At 43.3% G+C, this 15,923-nt stretch overlaps 2 protein-coding genes across 3 annotated transcripts in view; one reads left to right on the top strand and one right to left on the bottom strand.

The window, feature by feature from the left end:
* The window catches only part of PLAGL1 (PLAG1 like zinc finger 1), a 45,473-nt gene extending 32,018 nt beyond the window's left edge, over nucleotides 1-13,455 (top strand). The window contains exons 5-6 of one of the 2 annotated variants that reach the window (XM_060114792.1): nucleotides 7,032-7,173; nucleotides 11,270-13,455. In XM_060114792.1, the coding sequence (XP_059970775.1) occupies nucleotides 11,274-12,509 (1,236 nt within the window). In that variant the 5' untranslated portion in view covers nucleotides 7,032-7,173; nucleotides 11,270-11,273 and the 3' untranslated portion in view covers nucleotides 12,510-13,455. Of the gene's footprint in view, nucleotides 1-7,031; nucleotides 7,508-11,269 lie in introns of both variants that reach the window. The other variant, XM_060114790.1, reaches the window with a different exon arrangement.
* A 2,153-nt stretch (nucleotides 13,456-15,608) lies between these two features.
* The window catches only part of ZC2HC1B (zinc finger C2HC-type containing 1B), a 32,825-nt gene continuing 32,510 nt past the window's right edge, over nucleotides 15,609-15,923 (bottom strand). Inside the window, 1 exon segment of the mRNA XM_060115358.1 lies at nucleotides 15,609-15,657. The gene's annotated coding sequence lies outside the window, so the exon portion shown is untranslated.

The raw sequence follows: 15,923 nt of genomic DNA on the forward strand, positions 1-15,923 counted from the left end.
AGCTGCTTTTTTCTGTTTGTTCTGTGTCGGTTTTTCCTAATAGATGCTTGCTTCTGATTTCTGGTGATCCTTGGAGGCCTACTGACTTGTGAGTGGAGCCATAGAAAAGCTGATGGAAGCTTTGTGTACTTAGATAGGGCTTGTCAACAAGGGCTTCCTTGTAGGGGAATATGGGTAAACCCTTCAGGACTGCCATTTGTCCTTGTCGTTAGCTCTTTTCTCTTGGGCTAGTCAGCTTTCCCAGAGAAGACTCTTTCAGTCTCCTGTCCTGGAGAGTATAATAGGCCTGGTTGCCTTTGTTCTGATAGGCGAATAGGGGAAGTATGCAAACTTCTACTTAATTCACCCTGTTTCAGCATAGTACCCCCTTCTCATACCCTCTTTCGGGAGGGGGTCAGAGGGCTGAATGCACTGACAGACTTTAAACCACTCTCTCTGTTTCTATCCCCACTCTGTCCCCACTTCCAGAAGTACCTAGTGCCCAACTTTGAGAGTTTTGATGGGTTCTGCAGGGTGAATCAGGTTGCTTCATAGCTTTTCATTACTGGCTTAGAATTCCGCTTTCTTAGGACGGCTAAGTCAGTTACTGCTTGTTTACCTGCTTTCCAGCTTCCAAAAGTTTGTTGCAGTTTTCTCCTTTCCTGTTATCTTAGGTTGTGTTTTTGAAAAAATCTCATTAATACTGTTTTAGTAGAGTTTCAGGAGAGACTGGGGCTACATACTTTTATTCAATTTACCATCTTTAACTAGATATTACTCATACTGTTGGTGAATAGAAGGTTAGCACCCCGTCCTTTTTCATTTTTTCTAAGTCTAATGCATAGATTTGATGTTCTAAAGCTGTGGTGTAATTTTCTCTCTAGGTATTAGGTAAACAGTTCACTTTGGCTTTCTTGCTTATCTTCAGCCTTGTTTCTAAGAAAATAAGAGCTTAGTCACTGGGTTAACAAAATAAAGCCTCTCAAGGTGACAGTTTAAAAGAGTCAGTAGGCTGCAAACCTGATTGCTTGGCAGGCTGGGGAGGCAGGGGCTTGCTGTGCATGGCGCCCCCCAGAGCAGAACTGGGGGCGGGCAGCCGATGCCTCCCACCACTGAAAGCAAATTGTTTCAAACATATTAAAGTGGAGATGTCTACCCGGTGTTGAATAAATAGTTCTGGAGGGCACACAGAAGAACCCTTTGTGGAAGCAGTTTCTCACCAAACCGATCTTCCCTTTCTAAATGAGGCGTGGTTTTCAATGCTCTGTTTTATCTCCACCACGACCACCTTAGCCCAAGCCCCTACGGGCTCACCTGGACTGTTCCAGTTGCTTTCTTGGTGGGCTCCGCGATTCACCATCTCACCATGTGGAAAAGGAGCTCATTCCTCTGCCTGCGAGTGAGAAGGAAAGTAGGAGTTGGCCAGGTAGACAAGGGGTGGCGGGATAGTCCAGGAAGGAGCATAGCATAGTGTGGAAAACACAGAAGCGTGAGAGAAGGTGGCACGTTAAGGAAATACCAAGTAGATGGATCTGCAGCTGTGGTTGCCTTTGGGCCACTGTGGGAGAGAGGTCTGCAGACATAGTGGGGTGACAGGCTTTGGGGATCCAGCCTGAGAGTTCATGCTAGGCAAGAGCCTTCTTCTAAGTGGTATGTCAGCTCAGGTGTTACGGATTTTAATGATAGTATCTTAGTACTTTATTGAGGATACACACATACACACACACACACTTAAAAAAAAGATTTTTAAAGATGCTGACAAATGAATCCCTATGATTTTGAGGGCAACCTTCCCTCTAGTCAAAAGGTAGGCCTGTTTTAGATGATAGAATCTATTAATTATCATCGGTACCCACGTTTGAAATGGAATTTGTAGAAGTTGTTTATTGCTTGAATTTCCAAAGAAAATTATTATAGACCCCCTCCCCCCCTTGTTTTTACTTTAACCTGATAAAATGCAGTGACTGAGGCACCAAATATATGGTCCATCGCTTAGGAAATATCAGTGACTTTGTGAAAAGTGAAACTGAATTGATAGCACCAAGAGGGATTTTCCCTTTTTCCTTTAAGTCAGCGTCCTTTACCCTGTTTACATCTAGAGCTCCTTAGAAAATCGGAAGAAAGCTATGGTCCCTCTCTTAAGAACTCTAATACACATGCTTCCTAATTTTGCACAAAATTTTGGAAAGTTCTCAGCCATGGGCCCTGGAACCTCTGCCATGGGCCCCACTTATGAACCCCTGTTCTCAGTTAAGGTTGCAAAGCCAGCCACAGCCATCTGGTAGGGTACTCATCAAGCTTCACATCTGTAATCCTCAACCAAGTTACTAGTCCAGCCCCAAGAGCTCCTCTTTCGCTGATGAGACATATAATGAGCCCCAACTCTTCCAACACCGTGCTTGCTCAGATACAACACCTAATAAGTTTTACAATGCATGTGCATAATGAAAAACAAGAAGTAGAAACCACCTGGAGGTTCTGAGTATCTTCTTCCTCCAGCTGATGCTTCTGGATGGTTTTTTCATAGAGGATAGACTTGCTATCAGAGTCCTTCAAATATTGAGGGGAGCACCCTCTCTAGGAGCCTCCTGGAGCCAAACAAACAATGCATTTACACCTGCCCTGCTCCATGATTGGCTCTTTCATAGTCTGTGAGTGTAAGAAGAAACAGAACCTTATTAGAGGCCCTTTTAAAATTGGCCTTAACACATACATATAAAAGCAATCCCAGGTTTCAGGACTAGGAGAGAAAAAAGTTTGGAGTAGAACCTTCTTGTCCACAAGGAGTGATGAATGGAGTCAAGAAAAGAACTTAAGAGTTCCCATGTTGCAAGACTAAAAATGGAAATTCAGTTTCCTCTCAGAAATGGGCCTTGCATCGTGTCACTGGGGACAATGGAAATAGAAGCCAGAAGTCATAGTTTATTTTGAGAATGTTGTAAAACATTTGTCTCCCATTAGCTGATTGTGTTACGCAGCACTGGGGACGTCCTGGAACTACACTTGTGCCCTGACCTCTCCCTCCGCCGTCGTATACCATCAGCCCTCAGGGAACACAGTCCTTCCTGGCTGTTGCCATATATATATGTTCTTATTCCAATCTGATGCTCTCTCATCCCCAAAATAATCAGCATGAACAGAATGAAGCAGATGGCACAAGCCTTCTTTGGCATACTGGCAGATCTGTATCACTCACTCAGTATTTTTAGAATCAAGGGGATTGAAAATTATGTCCTGAGATGTTTTGGGGGAAGACTTACTATCTTTCCAGGGTGACAGGTGTTGAAATATTACCGTATTTAAGACTCAAATGCAATCTGTATGTCAAGTTACAGAACTGACTGATTATCATCAGGACCATCCCTTTGTTAGTTCTCCGTTAGGATTGTTGGAGGTTTGCCAAATAATAGAAAGTTAATCACAAGTCTGTTTTAAGGGTGTGGTGGCCAGAAAGCTCATCAGGTTTCAACCAAAGATTGGAATCAGCAGCAGCCAGCCAGTACTGGTCAAGTACATGGTGATGGGAGATGCTGTATTATCCACACAGTTTATTTTTTAAAAATAGCTGGGCTTTGATCCTCAGCCACAATGAATTTATAATCTGTTGGGAAGACTATGTTTATAATAGTTTGTGATTATATCATGAAAACAGTGCAAATATTTATATTTGAAGATCCGTATTAATGAAATACAGAGTTACGGTGAATGAAATGTTATAACTAGTTGTGAATTTGAGTTCATCATTAAAAAAAGCCTTCCTGAAGAAACTGAGGAATGTTTACTATTATAAATTAATTCAGTTCAACATTTGAGGACCAATTTTGCACTTAGTGTTGGACTAGGTGTATTTAACACAGAGACCAAAACTCAGAAAGGTAACAGTCTTGGCAAAGACATTAATGCAATAAGTTTAGTAAGTATAAAAATGCTTACGTGACTTAATGTTTTGTTGTTATTCTTTGGAAGTTTAATGGGGAAAGAGTTGGAGGAAATGTCTCACATTTAAATACAGTATGGCCGTGTCTAAAACGCCTTGATTATATACCCACCATCTTTGAAAGCCCGAGGGAAAGGTAATGAGGTCTACAGCTTGTTGGACTTCTGAATCTAGGGAAGTGGCTGGAAAGTGCATCTGGGAAAACTTTATTCAATGCCAAAGGCAGATACTTTTTCCTTGAATAAATCTTATTTTTCCTTTGTATGCTTGGTGTGTTGGTGAGCAAAGTTGATATCTGCTGAGAAACAAAGAGTTCAGGCCAGTTTTTACTTGCAGCCTCTTATGTCCTGTGTGTGTTGAGCATGTGTATTATCCAGGCTACTGGGTCCTCCCACTATGAGTAACGGTTGGTGAAGCATACATAGGAGAGAACGTGTCTCTCTTTTCTATTATATCCATAGCTGAGTGGTTAGAACCATGTGCCAGTTTGCAGCTGATGGTCTCTGCTTTTAATCCCAGTGTTTATAAATACTACCATGTATTTGTATGGTGTGTTTTTAGATTACAGAGTACTTTCAGATCCATCTTGTTTCAGTTGGTTGTCCCTACCAGCTCATTTACATGCATCAGACAGATAACACAAACTGAAACTCAGGACAGCTAACAAGGGGGTGAGCTGGAATTTGAAGTAGGGAATCTCTCTACTGTATTCATAAAACAAATGACTGGATCTACATAAATACCTTTTGTGCTTGAGGGAAACGCCTGAGGGCAAATGAGCAGCATAGCTGTGCCTGAAGGAAAGGGTAGCCTTGCCTTCGTCTCTTTTGACAGTGAAACTGAGTGCCTGTGCCTTCCAGTACAGCAGCCACTAGCCTCCTGTGGCTACTTAAGGTTAAATAAGAAAAATTTCAGTTTCTCAGTATCACATTTTGAGTGTTCAATAGCCATCCATTTCGGTCACAGAAAGTTCTGTTGGAGCTGGGGAGAATGAGTTTAAAGTATACGTGCAGGGGATCGATGTAGGTGAGAAGCCAGACCAGCTCCTTCTGGGTGACTAGCGCTATTCTGAGTTCAGCTATGAAGAGAACAAGAAAAAAATGAATTTCGAACTTCATATTGTGTGTACATTTTAATCTCTTAAAATAGACCTGGAAAAAACACAGCAATTTCCAGTGAATGAGTATATTTAATGATGATGACAAATTCTATGCCTTTATAGCTGGGCCAGTATTATAGCCAGACTTAGGCTGGATGAGAAGTAGGACACACCATGAGTCCTGGCAGCAAAAACTCGGCCACACAGGGTGGAATTCCTGGAAGGAATTACTTTGTGGCCAGGGTGGTAGAGATGCCTCGAGGCCGGGCAGCGAGGTGAGCTGGCAGACGCTGCAGGAGCAAGGAGCTGGGGGAGAGGCGTTTGGACAGAGCTGGGACAGGGGCTCAGTTCAAGTCACACTTGGTCACAGAGGAATAAGCTGTGTGTGTGTCGCCATCAGAAGGGAGGTTTGGTGCCAAGATGCTAGCTGAGAACGCCAGCGTCCCCGGCTTTGGATCCGTGCTTGAAGCTTCAGGTCAAAGTGCACACGTCAGCTCTGAAGGTTCCAAGCAGGTGGGGCAGGATGGTGAGGGGTGTCTGCCTGGTGCCGGCTCCTTGTGAACTCTGACCGGACACTAAAAACACCCGAGCTAGCTGATGAGGAACACAAGAAGTTTCCTGCAATTTTTGCCCCTTAAAAAAGGAATGTGTTTGTCTCTGTTGCATGTGCTAGGTGCTGATATGTTTAAAGATGCTTGAACGATTATTATAGTAAAATTCCATCTAGCTAGACTCCAACTTTCTGATCTGAAAGTAACTACAAAGGTAAGTAAAAATTAACTTTTAACAGTAAAGAGCAGCGCTAAAAGAGTTGGCAATCAATGAATGACTGCAGGGAACAGACACCTTGAAGGCCTGCTGTGATTGGTCAGGTTGCTGTGAGCGCCCTGCTCACTTGACAAAGTTCAGAAAAAGCTGGCCTGGGTACAAAAGCTACTCCAGTGTGTTTAATGTATGCTGCTTTTTTTTTTTTTTTTAATATTGGCACTTGAAAGGTTAATGTCCACTGCCTGAGGATTAACTGTCTAGAATAGCACAGGATTCTAGGTAGCCAGGCTGTTACTGTGTTGTTCATGATGCTGCTTTGGACTCTTAAGGCTTCCAAATGATGGTCTGTTGGTAGAAGAGGAGCCTGGGTTGGAAGGGCGGTAGTAACTGGGATTTGAGGCAGGTTGAGGCGGCAAGCCCACCTCCTAGCAGTGGCCTTCCAACAGGTAGCTGGTCCCCCAGGCTGGGGCTGGGGAATGAGGAAGTGTCCCCATAAACGAAAGGGGAAAAGAAGAGTCGACGAGTTTCCTGGAGGATGGTGCCTGCACCCCTAAATGTGCTCTGAGCTCTGCCCGAGGTGTCCCTTTGTCTCCGTGGGAATCTCTTGTCTCCCCTCTAAAGGCACCACATCAGTGAACCAAACTAGCTTTACTCCCACTTTGTTTACATCGTAGACTTGAGTCCTGCACGGTAACCTCACAAACAAATGAACTTATAAGTATACAGATTATTTCGGCTCATCCCCTGGAAGTTTAAACAGGTGTGATAAACAACTTACGTTTTGCCAACAGTGAGTGAAGAGGACTAGCCCATGGTTTGCACAAGCAGGGATGATTTTTTTTTTTTTTTTTTTTTTCCTGTACCAGTACAACACTTGAACACACTGGGGAGGTTTTTTTGTTTTTTTTTTTGAATTGGCAGATTGAACTTCACAATGACCCGAAATCATGGTTTGAAGTCGGTAATACTGACTCTATGGAAATAGCTGTCTCTATCACAAGGGAAAGTGTGCTTCAACTACCGTTCAAAACACTGTGCACTTGACTCCTGCCACCCAGGAGAAGCATAGACAGGTGGATTTATATGCAGAAGGACCTCTTAAAACACACAGGAGGATGGAGAGTTGTGCTGCATTCAAGCCATTTAAAGGAACACATTGATTCCGGGGAGTTGATGCTGAACTGGTGGGGGAGGAGAAGCACTGTTTTCAGATGAAATGCAAGGAAACTGTTCCTCTTCTCTCCACAGTTTGGTGATCCAGGACGTGCCCCAGCTCTAGTGATGCCGATTGCCTTTCTGCTCTGGAACCTCATCCATGCCTCAGACTTGCTCCTCTCAACCTGAGACTGCGTGGAAACTGGGATGTGGGAAGCAGGAAGCAGAGACAGTGGTAACTGAGAGGCCCATGTCCGGGTAGAACCAGGTCCGGGACCACAACGCTGCCTCCCCCCTGGCCTGACGGTCAGCTGCTGTGGCTCTGCTGATGTGCTCAGCACCGTCCTTCTATTTGTACTTAAATGGCACAGCATTTGGTCAGCGCATCTGAAAAGGAAGGTGTGAGAGACAAAGCCCATGGCCACCTACCCCTGCCAATTATGTGGCAAGACGTTCCTCACCCTGGAGAAGTTCACTATCCACAATTATTCCCACTCCAGGGAGCGACCTTACAAGTGCTTGCAGCCAGACTGTGGCAAAGCCTTCATTTCCAGATATAAATTAATGAGGTGAGAGGCTTTAGAAAAGGTATGTACTTTTACACATACCTTTAAAAGGCTTTGCTAGCCCTCAGACCCAACACTGCAGGGGAAAAGGGATGCAGAATGTGGATGCATTTTAGCCTTTATGGCTGGATCTCCAGTGATTCCTATAGTTTTTGTATGACAGTTGTGCTTTGCAGTGTCCAGTTCACTTTTTCAACAGATATTTCTCGTGTTCCTACAATAAGCCAGGCCTAAGAACAGAAAGATGAGAAGACACGTGGCTGGGGAGATAGTCATGCAAACACCATTAAAATGTAATCTAAGGGCTCTGACAGAGCCATGCAGGTGGCGGAAGTTGTTCTCCACTGCATGATGAGACCTGGGGAGGCTCCTCAGAAAGGTACAGTCTTTAGCTGTGATCTAAAGAATGAATGGGAGGCAGACAGTGAGGAAGGAGGTTCTGGGAAAGCCCTAAGCCTTGTCCTTGAAGCACACGTGCACAGAGGGTAGCGGCGGATGAGAACGGGGGTGAGGCTCAAAGTGTAGGGGAGAAGGAGGCAGCTCAAAACAGGCCTTGTCTGCTGTCCTAAAGGGTTTGTTTTCTTCTGGTAAGTCTGAGAACTGAAAAACATGATTTGGTCAGGATGTTAGAAAGATGGCTCTGATAGTAATTTGGAGAAGAGGGAAGAGGCCCGTTGACTGATTTGCAATCTGTTGTTAACAGTCCAGGTATGAAATACGGAGAGCGTGTCCAGGTTGTGAGAGTGAGCATGGAGGGGGGAGGGTTCATCTCCGAGCGTTGGCTTTTGGAGCAGTTTCTCAACTTGGCTCTAAAAGCCACCCTAACAAGTGGAATTCTGTTGGGTATACAGATGTTAAGTATGTGCATTTAATCAGATTTTCAAAGGCATCCATGATATGACAGAGGGTAAAAACTACTCTTTTAGGAGCTAGGTCCTTTTTTAGAAACGGTACATTTAGTCTGAATTATCAGTATTTCTTGAGTGCCTATTAGGTACTCACTTCCCTGAGGGAAATGAATATGAGATGTAGTTTCTGCCTGCGAAGGATTTTTATACTATAGAAAAACAATATATACTCAAAATCAGTAAGTCACACAGTAGGCTGATTGACAATGAATGCTGTGTGTGTTAAGTATTGAATATATGGTACCTTCAGAGCTATACACACAGAACTGCCACTAATCTGTGCCTCTTTTGATACCTGGTTAAGGGAAATGCATCTTTTGCCTCTAATTTTCATGAAATGAACTTTCACTTTCAGACTAACATATAAATGCATACGTAAGAGTCAGAATTTAGCAGGAGAGAGTTTCCATCTGAGTGGTATGAACACGAACCACATTATAATTAGATCTGGGAATGCCCCTGGAGGAAGGCACTTGAAAGAATTAAGAGAGGTATAAATTATGGCTCTTAAGAATAGCACTGTTACAGGTGATGTAATATAATAAGCTGATTTGTTAAAATGAGCCTATACACGCCTAAAATTCAAGTGTTCTGTACATCGGCCGATCTCTAGTGGCCATAAATGTGTTGAGTGCCTACTGTATGCACCGATTTTGTTGCAAAGGCTTCCTGTCTTGCAACCCGCTTCTTATGTGTACACAGCAATTATCCTTACCCGAACACCAAAAGCAGTGTTAGCTGCAGTTAAGCCACAGTGAGGATATTATAACCATGGATAAAGACCAAAACACATATAGGAGATAAATACTTGGAAGAGACAGTGGCGCTAACAGATGACTGGAATGACAGGAATCAGGTGGGATTACTGTGGTAAGCCGCACTGAAGAAGATGTCTTAAGCAATATTTAGGAGGTAGGTGGTTCTGAGGAAGGGAAACAACTTGTTCAGCTAAGGGTGTGAAGAGAAGCAAAAAAGGGAAGCAGTGTACTTCAGGCGAGGACGGCCTTCCCTGCCGCAGTCACTGGCATTTCTTGCCTCTCTGTGGCCTGAAGCAGCGATCTAATAAAGGGATAGAAGAGTGGCGAGAGGGCAGGATGCTCTAGGTTTTGCTTTGGTTTTTTTTTAAGAAAAGGGCAGCATTCCATCCTGTGTCCCTCAGTTGTAACGTAAGATCCATTTTATAAGCAGAGGTTGAAGAAGAAAATAACTGACTTGCTTAACTAGAAAGGAGAACATGGGACTTCTTAATACAGCAAAGGATGAAAGCAGTTAGATGGGGACAGCAAAGGGCAGGAACAGTGATTTGGCAAAGGCAGACGAAGTCCCAGTGTGAGCAGTTAACCCCGGAGGAATTCTAAGATCATTGATGTGGTCCAGGTGACGCCCAAAGACAGTGGTACTTGGTGACTGCAGGACAGACTGAAACTGGTGGTTTCTTGGGTTGTGAGGTAAGAGGAGAAGTTAGGGAGGGAAACAAAATGTGGAAGTGATTTCAGCCATAAGATGATCATGTTCTAGGTTGGAAGTGTTGCATGAGCAGGTGAGGGGGAAATTAAAAGAAGGATTGGATGCCAGGCAGAGGGAAGAGTCAACAAAGCGGGGTGGTAGCTGGTAGATGTGAAAAGTGTTACTGCTCAGGTAGGAGTTGTGTCCCCCTGAGCCTTTCTCACAGGCAGGACAGCAGTAGGACAGGAAACTGAGGGTAGGAAATAACCAGGACCAGAGTTGTTACACTGATCTGCGCAGGGGTGATAAATGAAATTTAATCAGATAAAAATCCTTCACAAAAGAAAAAGGGGAGAGGGACAAGATCCAGAACAGAGCTTTAGGGTTCCTAAACATTAGTGCTGGACCAAATAGAAGGAAAACTGTTTAAATGTCAAGTTTGTTATTTGCCCTCTAGCAGCCTCGAAAAATCCTTTCGACAACCTATGCATGTATTTAAATATGCATGTGAAACTTGGGAGAGACCAGCATCACTTCAGATCCCCCAAATACCTGTTGCGTTGTCCCCGTTCCTCAACACGGTTTGTACCTGTCTCATAGAACCTGCCGCAGTCAGCGTATGTTTCCCTCTACTGTCTTAGTCCTTCTAGAAAAAGTCCTTTTGAACTTTGCCGAAGAACTTACCAGTGACCTTTAGGAAGCGAGTTGAAGGTGTCTAAGAGGGATCTTGAAGAAATGGAGACGGGCTGCACGCGTGTGACATGATAGCCAATAGGAAAGTATTAAACGGCAGAAACTAAGACTTCAGCGTCAAGGTCTCATGGGAGGCAGGAGGCTGACGCTCCGAGAACAGGTGGTGGGGTTGGCATTCTGGGTCCAGTTAAGACACTTTCTCTGAGGTTAAAGATGATAGACTTTTTAGCTTTATGTCTAAGGCCTGAACTTTTTGTCTCAAAGACCAAGCAGAAACTGTACTGGAAACAATAAAAATAACAACACTGGGGGGCGGGGGTTCGGTGTAGAAGGCAAACTGGATCACTTCTGGAAATTCAGAAATTTTAAGAGTATAGAATAGTCATTTAAACGCCTTCCTGAAAAATATTTCTCCATCATCATATATCTTAAAATGCTTGTATACTTGCATTTGTTTAGAAATCTCTTTGTGTACATTAGGAAAACGTGTTCTCAAAGCATATTCTCTACACGTGTGAAAACGGCATCATGTAGTACCTTTATATTATGAAGTTCATGTGTAGAATCTGGAAAATACAGAAAAGTATTTTAAAACTAAAACACATATGCCACCACCTAGAGAAAACTACTATCAACATTTTAATACTGTTTGTTTCTCTACGTTTCTCCAGCTCTTAAAACACTGGGTCTATTGTGAACTTCTTCCTTCTGCTCCTAGGCACATGGCTACCCACTCGCCCCAGAAATCCCACCAGTGCGCTCATTGTGAGAAGACTTTCAACCGCAAAGACCACCTGAAAAACCACCTCCAGACGCACGACCCCAACAAAATGGCCTTTGGGTGCGAGGAGTGCGGGAAGAAGTACAACACCATGCTGGGCTACAAGAGGCACCTGGCCCTGCACGCGGCCAGCAGTGGCGACCTCACCTGCGGGGTCTGTGCCCTGGAGCTAGGGAGCACGGAGGTGCTGCTGGACCACCTCAAGGCCCACGCCGAAGAGAAGCCCCCGAGTGGAGCCAAGGAGAAGAAGCACCAGTGCGACCACTGCGAACGATGCTTCTACACCCGGAAAGACGTGCGGCGCCACCTGGTGGTCCACACAGGCTGCAAGGACTTCCTGTGTCAGTTCTGTGCCCAGAGGTTTGGGCGCAAGGACCACCTCACGCGACACACCAAGAAGACACACTCGCAGGAGCTGATGAAAGAGAGTCTGCAGTCCGGAGACCTCCTGAACACCTTCCACTCGCTCTCCCCCCAGTTCCAGCTGAAGGCCGCCCCACTGCCCCCCTTCCCTCTAGGGGCTCCTGCCCAGAACGGGCTTGCAAGCGGCCTGCCAGCTGAGGTTCACAGCCACACGCACGGCCCCTCGGAGCAAACCCCCCAGCCTGTGCCAGCGCTGCCCGAGCTCCTGGCCCCGCTCCCCCCCGTAGCGCCCCCCAGCTCTCCGCCCCCGCCCCTCCAGAATCACAAGTACAACACCGGTTCTACCTCATACTCCCCACTTGCAAGCCTGCCCCTCAAAGCGGATACTAAAGGATTTTGCAATACCAACTTGCTTGAGGACTTGCCTCTGCAAGAGCCTCAGTCACCTCACAAGCTCAACCCAGGTTTTGATCTGGCTAAGGGAGGTGCTGGTAAAGTAAACCTGCCCAAGGAGCTACCTGCAGACGCTGTGAACCTAACAATACCTGCCTCTTTGGACCTTTCCCCTCTGTTGGGCTTCTGGCAGCTGCCCCCTCCTGCTACCCAAAATGCCTTTGGGAACAGCAGTCTCACCCTGGGGCCTGGGGAGTCTCTGCCCCACAGGTTAAGCTGTCTGGGGCAGCAGCAGCAAGACCCCTCACTCGCCATGAGCACTATGAGCCTGGGCCAGCTCCCCCTGCCCCCCATCCCCCATGTTTTCCCAGCTGGCACTGGTTCAGCTATCCTGCCTCATTTCCACCATGCATTCAGATGACTGGTTTTTAAAGCATACCTTTCTTGTTCTGGAAGATGTTTTAAGAGGCATTTTAAACATCAGCTATGATACAAGGAAAGAGTTAGAAAGCAGGACTGGAATATGGCTTATTCAGTGATGACTGGCTTGAGAGAAGAGAGTTCTCGAACTGCATGTATTGTGCCAATCTGTCCTGAGTATTCATGCTTTGTACCAAATTTAATAAGCAAGTATTCTTTAATGGAACTGCAACCATTGTCATAACCGACATCCATACGAGGGCTGCTATATATAGGTGTTTGTCAAATTGAACTTAATCGTAAGCCATGATCATAATCATGTTAACTAAATAACTTTATGTGGCACCGCCTAGTAAGGGAACTACGGAAAGGTTTGGATTTCTCCAAAATGGGAGAATTTTTAAAATAAGAAAATAACCTTTATATTGCATATTATGACTAGGCTGTGTATTTCTTTTCAGGGATTTTTCTACCTTCAGGGTTGGATGTAGTTTAGTTACTATTGCCATAGCCAACCTATAGTTTTACAGAAACAATTTCTTGTGGAATAATAGATGTCTCCATTTTAAAAGCATTTTAAATGTAGTTTGAATATTTTCCACAGGATGCTACAATGTGAGTTATCACTTCATTTATCTTAAAGACTAAACTGATTGTCAGTTACATCTGACAGAAAAAAAAAAAAAATCACTGTGTAACCAGGTTAAGCGGTAAAATAATCCAGGCGTCAGTCGAAAAAGGCATTTTACTGACTTTAATATTGATTATATTTTTAACAGGAATTTAAGAATATTACTGGAATTAAAAAAATATATATATATATATATTAAACAAGAATTTCCTTTGCTCTGTCTGGCTTAAAATACTACTCTGCTTAAGTATTTTTAATCACCAATAAGTAAATGCATTTTAAAATTCATCATTTAAGTCAATATTAGTTTTATTCAAAAAAGATAACGTTTTACAATGTAACTATAATCTATCTCTTGAATTTGGTATCTAATGAGTTTTTAAAATATAAAACCTAACCTTTTTTTAAAGCTCCTTTGTCTTTTGTGTTTAGAGGCTTTCTATATGAAGATATATCTTACGTATAATAAACTCTACAAATTCTGCACGTGGCTTGATTTTTATATACAACCACACCGCGGAACTATCCACACTGAGATAGAAAACGGTTCCAGCTCCTTGGCCGGCTCCCTCATGCCCCCTCCTGGCCATTACATCCCCTACAGAAACTACTATTCTGACCTCTAGTCAGCATCTATTAGAAACTAAACCCCCCCACTTCTTTTTGAGTAAAATAATTATGATTTAAGGTAGGAGCTTATGCTTCATTAGATTCACTGTGCTAAGAACTTATTTCTAAAAATCACTGTATAACATTCTGAATCCTTCCAGAATGCTATGTAATTTATTTCTGATATATAAGGTCAGAATACTAGCTACTGAAGTTTTGTCTAGGCTAGGCTACCATGATCCCATTTTACAATGGTGTTTACTATTAATTTCTAGTACAAATTAGAAATTATTTCATATTGGGATTTCTTCAGAAAATATTATTCCCCCATAATACTGTTTATTTTTGTTTGTTTTACCTCTAAATAGGGTGGGGGTGGGTAGAGAAAGGGAAACCTTGAGTTCGTTTGCCCATTAAAGCAGCATATTAGCCAAATGTGAGAAACCGTGGTTCACAGTCCTTAAAAAAGGTGATGCTGATGACCATAAAGGGTGGGAGGCATTGTAGATAAGCTACCTGGGGCCGGGCTGTTGCATGTGTGGAACTGACATGGTGGGTCCTTAAACTACGGTTTCACTTGCAGGGAAGAAACGAGAGGGACATAGCTTACCTCGTCAGTAGGCATCTGCTGCTCTGGGATGTCTCAGTTCCCAAATCCACTCTTACCTCTCCAAGGGAAGGCAGTCTCCCAGAGCAAGCGGAGAGTGGTAGAGTGGCAGCTCCCCTCAGCTAAAGCTTCCCAAATTCCATTTACAGAAGGTTCCATAAATACTTTTATGTGGCTTACGAGTCTTCAGTCAATTCCAGAACACATACCTGATTGAGCATAAAACATAGCATTTAGTTCCCAAAATACAGATCGTAAGACTTTCAGATGTCATATTTGCTGCACCACAGGTGGGAGTAGGTCGGTATTCTCCTAATTAGACAGAAAAAAATGGCTTACTCCTAAATAAAATTCCAAGTTTAATAAAAGATAAAAAAATTCTTAGATTAAAAAGCAAGAGTTAAGTATAAATGACTCTACAAAAAGAGTTTACTAAGCCTTAAGATGACCAAGAGAAAAAAATAGTTGAGACACCACCTTCCAACAGAGCTACATAAACCAATGGTGAAATGAACAGTTGACTTCCAAGTTGGCCAGGATCAATAAATGGCCTGAGGCCACTTAGAGCATCCTCTCCACAGGGTGGGAAAGTTACTGTAACCTGTTCCTTCCACTGTAGTGTTCCCCCAAAACCAACTGTGTATACTGGTGTATGTGAGACAATTCTACACGGTATATAGATGGACATTTAAAATAGGAATGGTTACTAATTACAGTTTAATGTTCATTAGAAGCAAATAACAAAGCTGACATTTCACAGCTATTATATAGAATAAAGCTAGGTAAAAAACGATTTTCCTAGAAAGCAATAACGTTAGTACACCGAAGACTGTTTCACTAAAAGTTTCTAATATCAAAGCAACATTTTCTTTAAAAGCTTATTAAATGTCCACTTAAAAAAAAAAGCTTCAAATGAATCTTTAAATCAAGCATTATCATACAGGTTGATGTGTTGTTTAATGATTTTGGGGGAAAATTTTGAAGGGAGTAGATAAGGAAATTTGAAGCTAGTTTTTACTTGTTCTCCATGATGTCTCAAGAGAAATCATGGGCATGTAAACAGATGCCTCCCCCTCCGTCCCCTCAGGTGGCTTTCCTGGGTACACAGCCATCCAGGCTGAGGACTTTTAGGGAGCCAGTCTGAAAGCAGAAAGAAAAGGCATTTACCTTAGAACTTCGTTGCTTCCACATTGAGAATGTTAATATAGGCCTCTTTAAATTTTAATTGTTTTAACAATTCACATATCAAAAAGTCTCCAACTTCACAGCAGTCCTATTCAGTGTCGGTCTCAGGGAACTGTCCTGGTTTGGAAAAAGGGACAGGGCAGTAACCTTCCAGGTCAAAATGAAAAATCATTCCCCTTTCCTGTTAAATCCAAGAAACAAAAACTGAACGTCATTTCAAACTATATGTTTAACAAAAGAGTAAATTTCAAGAACATACATTTTAGTAACACAAATCAGGATTTGCCCGAATTCCTCTTTGACTGGCCTGCTATGGATTCATTCTCTTAAAGGCTCATTAACTGTCTTGCCCATTGGATGATAGGCAACACCTGGATTAGAGG

Source organism: Mesoplodon densirostris, chromosome 12 (assembly GCF_025265405.1).
Source record: "Mesoplodon densirostris isolate mMesDen1 chromosome 12, mMesDen1 primary haplotype, whole genome shotgun sequence".
Classification (NCBI taxonomy): domain Eukaryota; kingdom Metazoa; phylum Chordata; class Mammalia; order Artiodactyla; family Ziphiidae; genus Mesoplodon; species Mesoplodon densirostris.